The following is a 19770-nucleotide window of genomic DNA, read 5'->3' on the forward strand; positions in this document are numbered from 1 at the left end:
AGGTTCAGATGTGAAGGAAAGGATTATGATGTGCTTGGTGCACAATATGGCGATCACACTTGTGGCAGTCAGATGTGGTTGACTGGAACCTTGGTGATGAGTATGCCTGCCCTCACATTCCCATGCAGTCCATCAGCTGACTGTCAAATCCAAATGCTCCACAGATATGTATAATGTTCAATTCAACCACACGTCGAAGTGGAGCCCCCACAGTGAGGCACCTTTCAAACTCCTTTAGGTACTGATAATGTTGTCTCACAGGAGCATATAGTGTTTTCATGTTTTTCACAGTGATTACTCAACATATAATGCTGTTCATACCCTCTACATACTCTACCAGGCCTGGTAACAATACTAAACATCAAAAACACTAATGCACTCTGGTGGCTATTCTACCTGTAACTGAGAACTGCAAACTTTCATCATTTGGATCACCGCCACTCATCATTTACATATCTGCCAGTGGGTTGATCGTGTGCAAAGTTACATTGACATCTTACCGTGTCTTCGGTGCTTCACTTTTTTTTTCTCTGTATATGCCTTGGCAAACATATCCATTATCCTGGAAGGCTACCAGAATATGAATATATCTAATACAAAACATCATTTGCCAAATACTTGGTGGCTTTTAGGGTATACATTTAAATTGGAGTTCTTTTAATGTAAGCCATGTTGGCAATAGTAAACAGTATGAATGACGTCTCAGATCTCTCTGTCTATTTTAGAGTATTCTTTTTTGTACTTTTCAAAGAGCCTTTCTTATTTTTGTTGCATCTTTTTAAAACTGATGAATGTTTCAATATACAGGCAAAATACATTGTGTTTTTGAAAGAAAAGTAAGATGAAAATATTATACGAGAGGTGAATTTTTGTTTTTCTTAAAGAATCTGTATTTATTCATCAACATCAATTTTTTCCCTTTAAAGTAATCCATCTCAGATATAATACACTTTTGGTGGAAGCACTTCTGGCACTCACTTTTCGTTATGGTGTTCAGCTTCTTCAGCAATTTTGTTTTTATTTCAACGGTGGTGGCAACCTATGTCCGGTGGAACAATTGACGAGTCAACATCACTCTTTTTTTGTCAAAAATTTGTGAAGAAGGGTTGAGGTGTGAGCAGGATCATTATCGAGTTACCGTTACCACTAATGGTTCTGCCACAATTCTTGTCATTTTCTTCATGTAAAGGGTGCATAATTTCCAGGTAGTATTCCTTATTGACCATACAACCATAAAGCAGGAATTCACGATACACTGTCTCTTTGTAATTGAAGAAAACAAGAGAACAACTTTCACTTTTGAGCAAACTTGTCAAATTTCTAGAGTCTTGCTCTTAGGGCAGTTTTCATTGGGCCTTTGTTTTGACATCATACCTGTATACCAATGTTTCATGACCTTCTGTTGAAGTTCTGTATTGTTGTCAGCTTTATTCAGCAATTGCTGAGCAGTGTTTATGCATCGTTTAACAATATCAGAAGAAACTTTGCTATTACATGTACATCCAAAAAATTGCTTGGCATGTGCCAAAGGATACGCTGAGATCAGCAGCAACCCCTCTGATGGTGATTTTTTGGAACCATTTTCTTCACACGTTTCACATTCTCCATGGTAATTGATGTGCTAGGTTGTCGTCCAGGGTTGTCGTTGTCTTAGAAGTCTTCTCGACCCTCTTTGAAATGTTTATACCGCTCGTAAACTCTTGTCTTATTCATAGTAGATTTGCCAAAAGCCACAGTCAACATTTAAAATGCAGTGCTGCCTTTTATTCCACTTTTCTAGCAAAATTTAATGGGAATTCTTTGATCCATCTTTTTCAAATGTAGTAATTTGCTGATCACTTGAAAACACATATAACCTATTTGATTGTCAACAGTAAACTAAATATTCAAAACAGCCGCAAATGCAAACCTATATCAGGAACATGTCTACCAACAATATGATAAAAATTGAAATTCGGATGTATAAAGCCTGCAGTCACACCTTGTATATGATTATAACCAGGTGAATAGTGAAAAGTGGACACTTCTAAAGACACAATGCAAAATGCTGTCATTATGTGGGTCGATAGTAGACACCAGTAAATGCAATGGTCAAAAAGTACTATGCTGTGAACTGAAAAGCAACCACATATTGACCATTATAGGTCTTAGCCCATAGCACTGGTATTTGATGTTATGAAGCCTTTTTCTGTTGTTAAATATCATATAAGATTGTAAAACATTGTAGACATGACAGGATTATGTTGATGAACACAGAGAATGCAATTAATTGCATATCAGTGACGTACTGTATGCAATATGTGCATTTGCCATGTTAGATATCACTACTAATGCTACCATCTCTTCAAACTTGTTTGCCAATGGTTGATGCAGCAACCTTCAGCAGCCCTGTCTACTATTGTCTCTTAATAAGTGTCTTTTGTGACATAGGTTTACTCTTTAATTACAATTATTAATAAGAAATTAGCTTTATATGAGTTGGAAAGTCAAAAGGTATAAGCCGCTCTCCTGTGTTGGTGGAAGGCATCCAATGAAGGTGCTCTCGCTCATCACCCTGGGCCACCATATTAACTGAGTTATCTTTGACAATCACTGCGAGACTGTAACTTATGTTAGGGCCACATGATGCACACAGGACAATAGCTAGGACCATCAGGGACTTTGCTGTTAGCTTGGCTCTGAACAAGGACGCCACTTGCCAGGCTTCCTGCCATCCTCCTCAGCTGTACAGTCCACCTCCAGTTAGCAATGGGACACCCTACTGGTTTTAAAAATTGATTGACCATTTGGTTGTTTTTTGTTCCATTGGTTTTTCTCTGTCGGATAAAACATCTGAGTGAAACTAGTCTGTTAAGCCATGGCAGCTATATGAATGTTTTCACTCACACTCTGGGCTTGAGTGGCTACACTTAATGTGAGACAACTGAGTGACACAATTCTCTGACAGTTACATCAGTTATACAAATGTTTTCACACACTCTGTAGTTTTTAATGACTTCATTTGCATACTTTTCCAGCCTTGTCAATTATACATGTACCATGTCAAGGGTTGTTAACTTTTTTAGAGTGACAAATAACACTATTATTTCAACGAGATTGGAATAAAAATTATATTTTTCTAAAAAATTTAGTATTTTCAAAATTTATGTGTTTTTTTAATTAATTATAATTTATTTGTACTTCTGGCAGTATATACAGATTTTTGGTTGATTTCAAAATATTAATAACTTATGCTTCATTATAAATTTGTGTTTAAATAAATGAACAGTTACTTTTTATTTAATTTCATTGACGCTTTCTCTGTGTGCCCACTGGTTTGCTCGCATCACCAATACTTCTATTTGGTTAATGCTGAGGTGATGTAAACAGAAGCCATATGAAATAAGATTTCTTTAATTGTTTGGTGAGTTAATCTTTTAACGAGAAATGTGTGTCATCATGTGTCAATTTTCTTTGGTAATTTCTTTAATTAAAACAGTTTCAGAATATGAATAATCCATGCAGATACTGTGTATCTAACTTTGTATACAGTCATATGATTTCTTCCATTCCTATGCCACTGAGCATTTCAGGACTTTGATGCAGACACGAAATTCACTGTTACAATAATGCCTATTTAGACACGTGAACTTAAATCTATCTTTTGGTGCTTCATAAAAAAACAAATATTGGAACAATAATAACAGTGATGACAGGCAATAATAAAGTGCTGTCAAAAATAATGATCTAACAGTACCAAAACAACCAAATGATTTCACCTCAGAACTGAATGTGCCATGGAGACTCCACATGTCACTCAAAGTGGTTCACATTGATGGCTAGAGACAGGCTTCACTATGAAATTGAAGTACCAATGTGTGAATGTCAGCAGTACATCTTCTTGGCCATGAAGTGCTATACATGCTATTTTTCAAAGGGCATAAAATATAAACATGTTTGTATGTACGGGTATGATTTTTATGTATATAGCCAGTAATGTAACTTTCTCCATAATATTATTTACCTTCAACACAAATAAATTGCTGAATGAATGTGAGGCTGGATTCAAATGATTTTTAATTAATAGACATGCTTCAGTAAAACAGATTACAAGCAATTGCTAAAATTTAACAATGTTCCTTTCATCTTCACATATACCTAAGGAAACTTTCATACTCAACTTTGTACTCCTAATAACACACCAGCTTAACAAGTTACGTGTTAATTGAATCTGGAACAACTTAATCCACAGCAGTATATTAATCAGTTTTAAATGATGAAAAGATGAATTAATCTATTTTATATATAGTTAAATGATTAAGTATAACACATATTTTAACCTTTGCATATCCCCTGAGATGTCTTCATGTACCCCAAGAGCAGAGCTATGCTCTAGGGGTGTGTATATCCCAGTTTTATCTCTGTCCTTTATTTAAACTAATGAAAGTACTAAAGACTGGTGTGCTCAGAGCAGTGAATGTATACTTCAGTCAACCAAAATACTAAAGAGTGGTTTCAGTTGAAAGAACGAATACATGGTTCAACTGACAAGCAAACTATGGACTGCTTTTACTTGAAAAGAAAACAAATGAATAATTCAGTAAATGTGGACTGTGTGCACTGTTTTCATGCAGTTGCCCCATAGGCTGCTTTCACTTAAAAAAATTGAATGAATGATGATCCAATGATATGTAAAACTACAGCTGCCTAAATCAGTTGTTTTCATTTGGTTGGTCCCATAGATGTGTGTCACTCAAAAGAATGAAAGAAGAATTCAACCAGTATGTAAAACTATAATTGAATGATTTAATAGTTTTCCAGCAAGTGACTGAATTGGTAAATCTCATTCAGTTACCACTCCCACTACCCATGGTGGTATAGCAAAATATTCAACTGTTGACAATATAATGTAACTGGATAGATAAAAAACCTACACACCAAGCGAGTGCAGGAGAAAACACACACACAAAAAGGTTTAACTCGTGCGAGCCTTCAGAGCTAGTGGCGCCTTCTTCCGGCAGAAGAGTTGAAGGGGAAAGAAAAGAGGTGAAGGAAAAGAACTGGAGAGCTTTAGGAAATGTGTACAGTTCAGAGAAGTCAACCAGAACCCCAGGTCATGAACCCCAGGTCGTGGAAGTCTTATTGGACAGGATGAGAAGGAAAGACTGATTGTTGTGGACTAATAGGGACAACTTTCAGATTTTTCTTTGTAACTCCATCAACCTTATAATAGCTTTTTCATTTTTTATTTTTTTGTATAATTGTATTATTGTCATGACCACCTCTGATTCACATAGCCAGTTATTTGGACAGCAGATGTTACATTTCTGTCATGTTAAGGCTGGTGGCTGTGCTCTGTCTTTGCGAGGTAATCATGGATTGCCAAGAGACTGGCATGACATCACTTGTCAGCTGTTACAGTTGATGAACTCTGGCAAAGAGTTGGAGCAGTTTGGAATGACATATCCATGTATGTCATCTAAGCTCAGTTTGATGTGATACCTACACCTACATCTGCATCTACATCTATACTTGGCAAATCCCTGTAGAGTGCTTGGCAGAGGGTACATCCCATTGTACCAGTTATTAGAGTTTCTTCCTGTTCCATTCACATGTGGACTGTGGGAAGAATGATTGTTTAAATGAATCTGTGCATTCTTTAGTTAATCTAATCTTGTCCTCATGGTCCCTCTGTAAGCACTACATAGAGGTTTGTAGTAGATTCCTAGACTCATCATTTAAAGCCGGTTCTTGAACTTTGAAGTAGGTTTTCTCAGGAGAGAAAAGAGCCTGACAGTTTAGTTTTTTCAGCATCTCTATGAAACTCTCCCATAGCTAAAATAAACTTGCAAGAATTTGTGCTACTCTTCTCTGTCTACATTCAGTATCCCCTGTTAGACCTATTTGGTATGGGTGCCACACACTTGAAGAATATTCTAGAATTGGCCCACGAGTGATTTGTAAGCACTCTCTTTTGTAAACTGATTGCATTTTCCTGGTATTCCACCAGTAAACCAAAGTCTGGTACCTGCTTTACCCATGATTAAGCCAATGCAATCATTCCCTATAAAGTGTTACACCAAGGTTTTTGTACAAGTTGGACGATTCCAACTGCGACTCATTGATATTATCATCATGGGACACTATGTTTTGCATTTTATGAAGTGTAAAATTTTACATTTCTGAAAATTTAAAGCAAGTTGCCAATCTTTGTACCAGTTTGAAATCTTATTGATATGTGACTAACTATTTATACAGCGGGAAAGCGCCGGCAGACAGGCACATGAACAAAACCCACAAACACACACACAGAATTACTAGCTTTCGCAACTGATGGTTGCTTCTTCAGGAAGGAGAGGGAAAGGCGAAAGGATGTGGGTTTTAAGGGAGAGGGTAAGGAGTCATTCCAATCCCGGGAGCGGAAAGACTTCCCTTAGGGGAAAAAAAGGACAGGTGTACACTCGCACACACACACACACACACACACACACACACACACACACACCTGTCCTTTTTTTCCCCTAAGGGAAGTCTTTCCGCTCCCGGGATTGGAATGACTCCTTACCCTCTCCCTTAAAACCCACATCCTTTCGTCTTTCCCTCTCCTTCCTGAAGAAGCAACCATCGGTTGCGAAAGCTAGTAATTCTGTGTGTGTGTTTGTGTGTTTTGTTCATGTGCCTGTCTGCCGGCGCTTTCCCGCTTGGTAAGTCTTGGAATCTTTGTTTTTAATATATTTTTCCCATGTGGAAGTTTCTTTCTATTTTATTTATAACTATTTATACAGCTTCTTTCAGACAGTACTTCATTATAGATGATTATATCATTTGCAAAAGCTTAAGGCTACTATTGATATTGTCCACAAAGTCATTAATATACAACATGAGGAGCAAGGGTCTACATCTGATGCTACCTCTCCATACAGGATAACATGTTGCATTGTTCCTACCAAAAAATCCTCAATTCAGACACCAGTTTCACTTGATAACCCTACATGATCATACTTTGGACAACCCAGCTGAGATATAGCCTTGTTTATGCTAGAGATGACAAATATTCGGGTGATACAATACATTAGTATGATGTGCAGCCTATAATACATTGTTGCCATTTTCATTAGTGTTAAAGGCTTGGTATTAAATGTAGAGAATGCAAATTTAATTTTGTGGTAAAACATAAAAATATGGTTCTTGCATATTTTTATGTAAAATAAGTCCATTATTGATTTAACTGTGAAGAGAAAACATGTCACAGTGTATGCTTCATCAGAGTTGAACATAAATGTACGATGGTTTGATATTATTTGTTACTGTCTGATACATTGTTTTCTCCTCAGAATTAGTTTGGGAATTTCACAGCCCATACTATCCAATATGATTGATACTCTCTACTGTGAACTATGTCCTTTTGATTGTACAGGAGATGAAATTCCTACTGCTGGAGCAGAAGTATTTGGAGTTCCTCGAAGATGGCCGTGTCTTGGATGCATTGCACGTATTGCGCAATGAGCTCACTCCACTAAACCACAATACAGCACGTGTGCACAAGCTCAGCAGGTGTGACATTCTATACACGTTACATATTGAATATTATCTTTACAATTGAATAAGGAAAATATTTTTGTGATTGTGTTAGAAAATATTATGTGCAGGATGATAAGGAGTAAAAAAGTCTTTAATTAGAGAGACGTTTTGCACAGATGTACCTGATTTTAATTTTTACAGTCAGCTGTGCTTACACAAGACCTTATGACACCATGCCTCTCTTAATTTTGAATATAGGCTTTGTAATTTATATGTCCTAGGAGGTGCTTCACAACAATCTTCCAACACTTGTCAGTTCTGTTTTGTGACGTTACCTGCTACCTCCTCAATTTCCATACTGGGTTGAAATAGTAATGTATGAATGAAGTTTTTCAATACATTTTAGTAATAGAATAATACTGTTTTTCATTAACATTGAATTTCCACTTTTGAAGATACATTTTGTAGAACCAAAAGGAACCCCGTATTCTATCTGTTCCATGGATTGCTTAGAGAAGGCTTACTTGGAGGATAGGAACCTATGGCATTATGCCTGATCACAATATTTTGAGTTTTGTTTTATTACCTGTAAACAATGTGAAGTTAATTTAACTTCCTAGAGCACCTGATTTCATTTTTCATGTAATATTTTTCCAAATTCAAACAATGGATTCATTTTTCATGTAATATTTTTCCAAATTCAAACAATGGAAACTTCAGATTGGAATATCAACTGTATTAGGAAAAGGATACGTTGGTACTCACTGTAAAGATGACCCATTGAGTTATAGACAGGCATAACAAAAAGATTGCTATGCATTATCGCTTACGGCCAAAGCCTTCTTCAGCAAAGAAAACATATACACATTCACACAAGCAAGCACACCTCAGGCACACACGACTGCAACTATCAGCAGCTCTGACTGGAATCTTTATCGAAATTCCTCAGTGTAGCTTATAGCTATCCCTGTACTTTTGTGTAGGTCTAATCCACTAACAGAAATGCTTTCATTTTTGTGGACATCAATAATTCCATGTTCAGATGCTGATTCACAGTCCACTGCTACCTACACTTCTCACACTGCATCAAACCATGAACTCTATCTCAAGTATGGAATACTTCAACAAAGGAAGAATATTGTGAGGCAAGAAATGTCATATCCATGTTAATGTGGAACCACAGTTAAGCTTTTTATTTCAACTTGACTTCTGCTGTCAGTGAGAATAAGTGGGCACATAATTCATGTCTCTGCAGAAAATATACAATACCATTGGGCGTATCAGACGTCATTACAGATCAGTCATAATCTAGATTCCTGTGTCAGTTTGTGGTTGCACTGGCATCTCCACAGATTCCATAACTTACTTTAACACAATGCAGATGGGATTTAATAATGTAGGAGAAGATAGAATGCTACTTACCATAAAGAAGATGCTTTAAGTTGCAGAGAAACACAATTAAGAGACACTTGTATAAAGCTTTCAGCCACAGCCTCCATTAGCAAAAGAGAAAAACACATCAATCTACATCTACATCCATACTCCGCAAGCCACGTGACGGTGTGTGGCGGAGGGTACCTTGAGTACCTCTATCGGTTCTCCCTTCTATTCCAGTCTCGTATTGTGCGTGGAAAGAAGGATTGTCGGTATGCTTCTCTGTGGGCTCTAATCTCTCTGATTTTATCCTCATGGTCTCTTCGCGAGATATACGTAGGAGGGAGCAATATACTGCTTGACTCTTCGGTGAAGGTATGTTCTCGAAACTTTAACAAAAGCCCGTACCGAGCTACTGAGCATCTCTCCTGCAGAGTCTTCCACTGGAGTTTATCTATCATCTCCGTAACGCTTTCGCGATTACTAAGTGATCCTGTAACGAAGCGCGCTGCTCTCCGTTGGATCTTCTCTATCTCTTCTATCAACCCTATCTGGTGCGGATCCCACACTGCTGAGCAGTATTTAAGCAGTGGGCGAACAAGCGTACTGTAACCTACTTCCTTTGTTGTCGGATTGCATTTCCTTAGGATTCTTCCAATGAATCTCAGTCTGGCATCTGCTTTACCAACGATCAACTTTATATGATCATTCCATTTTAAATCACTCCTAATGCGTACTCCCAGAAAATTTATGGAATTAACTGCTTCCAGTTGCTGACCTGCTATTTTGTAGCTAAATGATAAGGGACCTATCTTTCTATGTATTTGCATCACATTACACTTGTCTACATTGAGATTCAATTGCCATTCCGTGCACCATGCGTCAATTTGCTGCAGATCCTCCTGCATTTCATTTCAGTACAATTTTCCATTGTTGCAACCTCTCGATACACCACAGCATCATCTGCAAAAAGCCTCAGTGAACTTTCGATATCATCCACCAGGTCATTTATGTATATTGTGAATAGCAATGGTCCTATGACACTCCCCTGCGGCACACCTGAAATCACACACATAAGCAAGCCCGCCTCATGCACATACGGCCGCCAGCTCTAGCATCTTTTGCTGATGAAGGCTGTGGCTGAAAGCTTTATGTAAATGTCTTTTAATTGTGCCTGTCTGCAACTTAACGTGTCTTCTTTACTGTAAGTAGCATAAGTAGCAATCTGTCTTTTCCTACCTGGAGTTTCTGTTGCTGGGATTTAGCTACACAGCATGTGTTTGGCTCTCATGCCATGTCATAAATTAACTACTCTTCTTTTTTTGTCTCTTTAATCACTACTCCACCTCCTCCCCTCCAAATCCACTTCATTTCGACCATGTTCCACATCATAGTGTCTGTAAAATGTGTACCTAACTAACAGTGCCATAATTTTCCTATTATTCCCATTTAAATGATTTTTTCTTTTTTTCCCATCTTTGACGACTTTTGCATTAATTGCCTTCTATTTTTTTTTGCCATTTCATCATCAGTGTTTGTTCCATCTTTGCATCTATTTTCAGTGTGTCCTTATCTTCTATTTCTGTGACTCTTCTAACTTCTCCAATTTTTAAATATCAATTGTCGCTAACATTTCATAGCTAATTTCCCTTGCGGCCCTTCCTTCTCTGTATCCCTTCTTGGTTCTAATCACAAACTACCATGACTAAATATGTTGATTGACCATGTCAAGTATGTTTATTGTGCTAACAATAACCTTGTTTCTTTCCAGGTGTATAAAGTATGCTGCTTCATCTTTTGCTTTTCATGTAACAGGATTTCTGCAGAATTATAACAAAATACACGCTTGCCCTGAACACAAAAGTTAATATAAGAAAGAACATTAAAGGTGGAAATAACAATATCAAAACTGCAAACACTAATACTAATTGCTGAAAGTCATTCAATTGCTGTAGTATCTTTTTATGATTTTCTCACTGTACAAGTGTTGCAGTTTTATTTTAAACAGGTACTTAGAAAAGAATTGTAGCTTCTGCTTCTTTTGTTTGCTACAGAAGGAGCAAACTGGTCTGTAGCAGTCAGTATTTTAGTGTAAAGTTACATCATTATACTTTTTATATAACTTTCCACAAACATAGACATTTTCTACTTCTAGAAAGCCATGAAGTATTTGGAGTTTTAAAAAATTGTTGAAATAGTTATAGTGCCAGAATATTACAGCATTATTTGTTCACGGTATTTTAGCTATGATTGAGCAGTATAGCTATTGATTTGAAGAAAAAAGGCCAGAATTTGTGTTTCCTACATTAGACAAGGAAGTAAAAATACAATATATGTGTTTTTGTCGGAGAGTGCTTATAACACTATTTCTTTTCAGCTATATGATGTGTAGTGGTCGAGATGATCTGATGCAGAGGGCAGAATGGGATGGGAAGGGAATGAAGTCACGCCAACAGCTAATGGACAAGCTTCAAGGGTTCCTGCCTCCATCAATAATGCTGCCACCACGGAGGTAAAATGCTTGATCTCTTTATTGAGCTGCCTTGAAACTGCATTGTAGTTTTGTGTAACAAATCACTGTTTCCCATCATTTCCTTACTAAATACATGCATGCACACTAATATCGAGCATGAAATGTTGCTTCTTGCGTGAGTTTCTGCTCCAAATGACGATAAGCAAAACAAACTATCATAACCAAAAATGCCTGATGATGCGTAATGCTTCACAAACCAGTATAAGCAAACAAACTTCAAAGATTAGTGATATCAGCTGAAGTAGTTAGACCTGTTGACATTCCACATAACTCAGTGCTGCTCTGATATCATCCATTCTAATGTGTGTAAAAGAAACTAGGCATTTTAGGTATGAGCTTTTACGATCTTAATTTGATGGAAATGAGTGAGTGGTTACTAAAAGCCTAAATAAATAAATAAATAAATAAATAAAACTCATATACTCTTTGTATATGATCTGTGGAATATATATTTTCATCAAGGGAATTTAAATTACAGTTTGTTTGCATATTTAGTTTTTGATTTTTATTGTATTTTACCATCATCTTCTATGACACACACACACACACACACACACACACACACACACACACACACGCGCGCGTGCGCGCGCCTGCGCCATCCACAATATTTTAATATTATAATGACAAGGTAGCTACTGGGTGAGGATGCAGGGCAGAAAGGAATATATATCATCATCTGTAATTGTCATAATTTCTGATTTTTTTCTTACTCTGTATTGTTGTTTACATTTCTTTATTCTTTTATTAGTTATACTTTCATTGATTGCTGTTACCTTAAGGGAATGGACTAAATATGAATATCTACAGCTCAATCCTCGTCTTTCAAAAGATACATTATTAAGCAAAAAAAAAAAATATAATAATAATATTGGTGGTATGGCTTACCTAACCACCAAGAGATGCAACACTTAATTTGATTGTCATATAAACAGAAAACGTACATCTTCCATCTGTTTATCATTTGTTGAGATTACTGGATGTCATATAAATTGAAGTATTATTTTGATGTAAATAAAATAGAAAGAAAATTCCACACGGGAAAAATATATTAAAAACAAAGATTCCAAGACTTACCAAGGGGGAAAGTGCCGGTAGACAGGCACAATAAATAAAACACCCAAACACACACACAAAATTTCGAGCTTTCGCAACCGGCGGTTGCTTCGTCAGGAAAGAGGGAAGGAGAGGGAAAGATGAAAGGATGTGGGTTTTAAGGGAGAGGGCAAGGAGTTATTCCAATCCCGGGAGCTTGGCTTGCGTCTGTATATCTGTGTGTGTGTGTGTGTGTGTGTGTGTGTGTGTGTGTGTGTGTGGGCGCGCGCGCGCGCGCGAACGCACTCCTATCCCTCCCTCCCCCCCCCCCCCCCCCCCCAAGGCAAGTCCTTCCGCTCCTGGGACCGGAACGACTCCCCACCCTCCCCCCCAAAACCCACATACCCTCATCCCTCACTTACACCCCCCCCTCCCCCCCGACGAAGCAACCGCCAGCCGCGGCGAAAGCTCGAAACCCCAAACCCCGTGTGTGTGTTTTTCTACTGTGCCTATCCACCGGCCCCCCCCCCCCCCCCCCCTCCCCGCCCAGCAAGTCATGGAATCCCCGCTATATATATATATATATATATATATATATATATATAGAGAGAGAGAGAGAGAGAGAGAGAGAGAGAGAGAGACTTCCACATGGGAAAAATATATTAAAAACAAAGATTCCAAGACACACCAAGCAGGAAAGCGTCGGCAGACAGGCACAACAAATAAAACACACAAACACACACACAAAACTTCTAGCCCTCGCAACCGACGGCCGCCCCCTCAGGAAAGAGGGAAGGAGAGGGCAAGACGAAAGAATGTGGGTTCCAAGGGAGAGGGCAAGGAGCCACTCCAATCCCGGGAGCGGAAAGACCCACCCTAGGGGGAAAAAAGGATAGGCACACACTCGCGCGCGTGCGCTCACACACACACACACACACACACACACACACACACACACACACACACACACAACCGCACATACACAGACACAAGCAGACATTTGTAAAGGCAAAGAGTTCGGGCAGAGATGTCAGTCGAGGTGGAAGTACAGAGGCAAAGAAGTGAGGTGAAACAGGTGAGGTATGAGTGGCGGCAACTTGAAATTAGCGGAGGTTGAGGCCTGGCAGATATCGAGAAGAGATGATATACTGAAGGGCAAGTTCCCATCTCCAGAGTTTGGATGGGTTGGTATTGGTGGGAAGTATCCAGATAACCCTGACGGTGTAACACTGTGCCAAGTGATGCTGGCCGTGCACCAAGGCATGTTTAGCCACAGGGTGATCCTCATTACCAACAAACACTGTCTGCCTGTGTCCATTCATGCCAATGGACAGTTTGTTGCTGGTCATTCCCACATAGAAAGCGTCACAGTGTAGGCAGGTCAGTTGGTAAATCACGTAGTTGCTTTCACACGTGGCTCTGCCTTTGATCGTGTACACCTTCCGGGTTACAGGACTGGAGTAAGTGGTGGTGGCAGGGTGCATAGGACAGGTTTTACACTGGGGGCAGTTACAAGGGTAGGAGCCAACGGGTAGGGAAGGTGGTTTGGGGATTTCATAGGGATGAACCAAGAGGTTACGAAGGTTAGGTGGATGGCGGAAAGACAGTCTTGGTGGAGTGGGGAGGATTTCATGAAGGATGGATCTCATTTCGGGGCAGGACTTTAGGAAGTCATATCCCTGCTGGAGAGCCACATTCAGAGTCTTATCCAGTCCCGGGAAGTATATTGTCACAAGTGGGGCACTTTTGGGGTTCTTCTGTGAGAGGTTCTGGGTTTGAGGGGATGAGGAAGTGGCTCTGGTTATTTGCTTCTGTACCAGGTTGGGAGGGTAGTAGCGGGATGCGAAAGCTGTTTTCAGGTTGTTGGTGTAATGGTTCAGGGATTCAGGACTCTAGCAGATTAGTTTGCCACGAAGGCCTAGGTTGTAGAGAAGGGACCGTTTGATATGGAATGGGTGGCAGCTGTCATATCCATGACTTGCCAACACACACACGGGGTTTAGAGCTTTCGCCGCGGCTGGCGGTTGCTTCGTCGGGGGGGGCGGGGGGGGGGGGGGGAGTGAGGGATGAGGGTATGTGGGTTTTGGGGGGAGGGTGGGGATTCGTTCCGGTCCTGGGAGCGGAAGGACTTGCCTTGGGGGGAGGGAGGGATAGGTGTGTGTACGCGCGCACACACACACACACACACACACACATATGTCCGTCCGCACATATACAGATGCAAGCCAAGCTCCTGGGATTGGAATAACTCCTTGCCCTCTCCCTTGAAACCCACATCCTTTCATCTTTCCCTCTCCTTCCCTCTTTCCTGACGGAACAACCGCCAGTTGCGAAAGCTCGAAATTTTCTGTGTGTGTTTGTGTGTTTTATTTATTGTGCCTGTCTACCGGCGCTTTCCCGCTTGGTAAGTCTTGGAATCTTTGTTTTTAATATACGAAGTATTGTTTTGAAATGACAATTTTATCCATGTGGCAATTTTCATTATTTTTCTTAGTTTCAGTCTGTGATATGGTACCAACATAAGTGGTGGTGTGGCAGCAAAAGCTTTATCCTTGGTCTCACTTTTTTTTTTTTTTAATTCCCTGTAGTTAGGACTAGTTGCTGAGGATCAGATTTCTTATGTTTTGAATAAATAGTCATTACAAAAAAGATTTGTATCATTAAAATACTTCCACATTATTCCTCCAGAATCAAAAGTAATTAATGAAAAAATCAGGAAACTTCACACTAAATACTGTCTTAGGCTTTTCCATTACTCCATGCTCCTCAAAACATGTATTATTACCCTTTTTCTTTTAGCCTTAAATTAATGTTCATTGTGATAATACAAACTGTATAACATTAGAGTACGTATTACTAAAAATGAGAACTGGTCTTAATGTTTTGTGATGTTAAAACAGTGACTTGTGTTGTTTTTTCATGAAAAATTTCTTTCTATAGCGAACCATTCAATATTATTATCACTGTACAAATGAAGGTGTGATTTACGTACATGCAAATTCTCAATGGACACATTGTAGCGATGCAGGACACCTCCTGGTCATCTGAAATAATTGTGATCGTAATGAGGTAATGGAATAACTTACGTATTTTTGGTACAGTACAGTTCTCAAACTTCTCAGTGAATGTAACTTGGTTCCAATATGCAAACAAAAACGGATCATTATAGTCAATCATCGGATGGTCTGGGCACATGGATTGCATCTGACTTCTCCAAGGCCCTGTACTGCAAATGCATTTGAATAGGTACTTTTATAAAGACTTGCTTCTTTAAATGGTTTGTAGTATACTACATAGGTAAATGCCCATTGCACTCTTTAAGATGTTGAACAAGCCAGAGAAAAACGAAACTAAAATTTCTTACACAGGCAATATGAAAACAGAAGCTTCATGGTAGGTTAAACGCTGTGCCTGACCGGGACTCAAATATTACGTTATTGCCTTTTGCTGTCTAGTGCTGTGCTGACTGAGTTATCCAAGCATGACTCATGACCTTCCCTCACAGCCCTACTTCAGCCAGTATCTCTTTGCTACCTTCCAGACTTGATGGAAGTTCTACTTTATACCTTGCAGGATTGGAACTCCTGGAAGAAAGGACAAGTTCAGCAAGGTCATCCACATAAATAATAGAGTAATGGGCTCAGTATTGAACCCTGAGGAACTCTGCATTTTATCAGTAACTCTATTGGGGGGATGCTGTCTCTGATTTTATCATCATTTGAATCATACTTGAGTGATACCTTTAACCTGCAGTTCCGCATACGTGAACATAACTTCCTGTGTACTATGTCTCTTCATACCCGTCTTTGTAATTTTGCAAACAGAGTTTTATGATCCAAGATATTGAAGACTTTTGAAGGATCAATAAAAATTCCTGCAGTGACACCATGCTGAGGAAGTTTAATTCAAGATTTAAAAACTCAGATTGCTGAGCGGGTAGACTTAGATTTCCAGCAGCCAGACTATTCAACGATGTCTGTCATGGAAAAGATTTTGTAGCACATTTGGGGAAAAAAAACTGTGGAACAGGTCTGTAGTTGAGCACTCTATCCAGTTGAACCTTTCTTGAACTATATCAGGTTGAACCTTTCTTCAGTAATGGTGAAATTTTTTCTGTTTTGAGAACTTTCAGAAAAAATGTGTTTATAGTGACATGTTGGAAATATTTGACAATGGCATTGCTATGTGCTGAACACATGCTTTTAATATGAAGTCTGCTCTTTCATCAATACCTCTTCAGATTTTATTACTTAAATCTTTTATTTTAAACCATAATTTCATTATGGTTTGTTTTGCACACATACATGCAGTGACCTGTTGCCATTTATTTTCTGGAGGAGAATGTTTGTGATTCTTTAAAATGTACTTTAATGATTTCTTCAGTTAATGATATGAAGTACTGCATTTTTCACAACTAATTTAGGGTCTGTCACATTGACATTGACTGCATCTGATGATAAACATCATTGTATATTCTTTTTTAGCAGTGCACTAGAAGTTTCTCTTTTGATAACATTCCATATGGGTACCATTTTGTTTTCAGATTATCTTTGTACATAATACTTGCTTACTTGTTCATCATACTGTATATCTTTTGCTAAGATTTTGGAGTAGTCATCAAATTATTGGGAAACTATATCTTTTACAACAATATTGCAGAGATTTGTTTCTCTCAGAGGAAGTTTTGATGCTTTTGTTACCTGCCACCCTCTTTTTAAAAAACTAATATTTTGCTTTGAAATAGAGAACTGTATTAAGGTAGTAAAGGAAGATATTTTGGAAACACATTTACGTGCTTTTAGTATTTTCTCAAAGAAAATGTTTTCCCTCTTTTGTTCTTGCTTGTTGATATCTCTGTGCATAACTTTACTACAGGAAGAAAGAGATAATATTGTTACATTCCATCTTGTATTTTCCAGTGTTTGAAGGACGGATATAATGTAGATACAGTAGGGTAGTATATGTATCTTACGGTGCCTTCATAGTTGGATGAATGTGTACATGTCCAAAGGAGCACACACTGCAGATTATTCACAGCATTATTAAATTATGAAATGCATTCACAACTTGTGAATACAATTGTACAGTGGATGTATGATTTACAAGTGACATATGAAAATTTGTGCGGGGCTGGGACTCAAACTATACTTCCATACGTCCAAGTGTCTACTTCCTATTCTGCTCACATGGAAATCGCATGATTCCCACACAGAGAGAGACATTGTTTTGCTCATCATATTGCCTTGCTTTGGCATGAAACACAGTGTTGTAGCCTCTGTATTTTAAGTGTCTGTACATTTTTTTTTAGTGATGCGCCGCCATTTGACTTTAACAAATTTTATTGTTACACAGTCCAGATTTCAGGCTTAGGTCTTTTTCGAGTACAAAAACTGTAAAAAAATGTTAGAAGTACAAATTACAGAACCAAAAAACAGGGCAGCCATGAAAATAATGTATACATACTGCAATTCTTTATCTTACTCAACAGACATCAGACTGGTATGAAACAAAACTCCTTGCCAAAAAAAAAAGTGTATCTGGTCGTACAGACCAGATCTGTCATTAGGAAAAGTGAGAACATCTCTAAAATGCAGAAATAAATTACTCACTTTAGTTTCTGGACCCTATAGCAGAGCTGTTACATGAAACTGCTATACAATGAGCAGATATGTGTCACACTGTTACTTCTGGACAACAACTGGAATGGACATGGACGAAATAATCTTCCAAAGATCACCTGAGAAACATCACACAGTGCACAACACAGTCAGCATGTGTGTGTATCTTAGGGAACAAGTTGGCTGAAATATTTATTTTGTGTGATAAATACATTATCTTTGCATACATTGATACGTAAGTGTTAACAGTATATGACATGGAGGCTCACTACTACAGTTCACATGTAAGTATAGTGCATCAACCACAAATAAAACTGTTTTGCACCATTCCATTGTTGTTTCACAATTCCAAGCCCATACTTATTCCCTCATTATTGCTTCAGCTAAATTGTGTTGTCATATGTCCAAGTGAGCAGCAGTAATATAAAACGAGCAGTGAGCTAGGTGACAAAAAAATTTATATTACATGCAAGAAAGTGACGCAGATTATGAGCTAGCAGCACAATCCCACAATAAGGCAGTTATCCATGAGATTATTAGCAGTGAGATAAGCGATTAGCTGGGTTGTGCTGCAGCAGCGCTGTTTAATGCTTCAAATGGGTTGTTACTGTGAGGTGTCACCTGCTTGTGGCTACAGAGTGACACAATGAAAGTTTATTTCATTATTGTTTGGTTAAACAGGGTTTTAGCTCATATTATGCAATTTATTTTACCATTGTTTAATTAAACTAAGATTAAACAGTGATTTTGCTCATACATCTTTACCTTGGTAACATAAAGACAGCTATTCTTCACATATGCACAAAGTACACCGCGTGCGTGCTGGTGTTATGTCACCTGCTTGAGGGTTAACAATAGCTTTAAATTCAGTGGTTAAATCAGTATGTTATTCTTTAAATAAGTGACATATGAGGGAAGCTATATGATGTAGCAATACTAAATACTTTCTGTCGATTTTGTTTTGTATCTATAAATATAGAAAATAAATGTGAAATAATTGAAAGATTTTTTGGAGGGGGGGGGGGGGGCGTTGATGGAGGGTGGATTGGAATGATCGAAGCTGTAGCTGGAAAAGAGCTAGATAGGGGGAAGGGGGGGAGGTTGGAGAGGTAAACAAATATTCACAAAATATTTGAAACACATTTACATACCCAAATACTTTAAGTAACTATTATAAATGTGTGCGTTATTCAAGTATTTATAAAAGTATTGGAGAACATAATCACATTTTAAAGACACATTTAAGTAACCATTAGAAATATATGCATCTTCGTCTACATGTGTTTCTCTACACAACTGCATCCACATTTCTTCCCCCTCCCTACTATTTTGTCTCCATTGCATCTTGGGCCTTCCTGGATGATTGTGCTGGCGTGAGGAAATTTAGGGAGCATTTGGGAGTGCTGTTGCAATTTGTAATGATACATACTACTACTTGCCTATATAGTGCACCTTGCTTTACCTAATTAACCGCTCGACCTTTTACATCGGCATGACTATCACCCAGTTATCAGTCAGGGTGAATGGGCATAGGCGGAGGGTGTATACACACAACTCCCAATATCCTGTTGAAGATCATGCTGTACTACATGACAGCCATGACCTTGGTGCCTGTTTCACCACAGCTCCAGGTATTAGTGTCTCAGAACTCCGCAGGTGGGAACTAGCACTACAATATGTCCTTGGTTCTCGCCACCCACCTGGCCTTAA

The 19770-nt window shown here is 38.5% G+C and overlaps 1 protein-coding gene across 2 annotated transcripts in view; it reads left to right on the plus strand.

Annotated features, from left to right (window-relative positions):
* LOC126277904 (WD repeat-containing protein 26) overlaps window positions 1–19770 on the plus strand; it is a 146247-nt gene that overhangs the window by 22367 nt on the left and 104110 nt on the right. For both annotated transcript variants that reach the window (XM_049977461.1, XM_049977462.1), the window contains exons 4-5: window positions 7397–7533; window positions 11252–11386. In XM_049977461.1, coding sequence (XP_049833418.1) covers window positions 7397–7533; window positions 11252–11386 — 272 coding nt within the window. The remainder of the gene's footprint in view (window positions 1–7396; window positions 7534–11251; window positions 11387–19770) is intronic.

This window comes from Schistocerca gregaria, chromosome 6 (genome assembly GCF_023897955.1).
Source record: "Schistocerca gregaria isolate iqSchGreg1 chromosome 6, iqSchGreg1.2, whole genome shotgun sequence".
Taxonomy (NCBI): domain Eukaryota; kingdom Metazoa; phylum Arthropoda; class Insecta; order Orthoptera; family Acrididae; genus Schistocerca; species Schistocerca gregaria.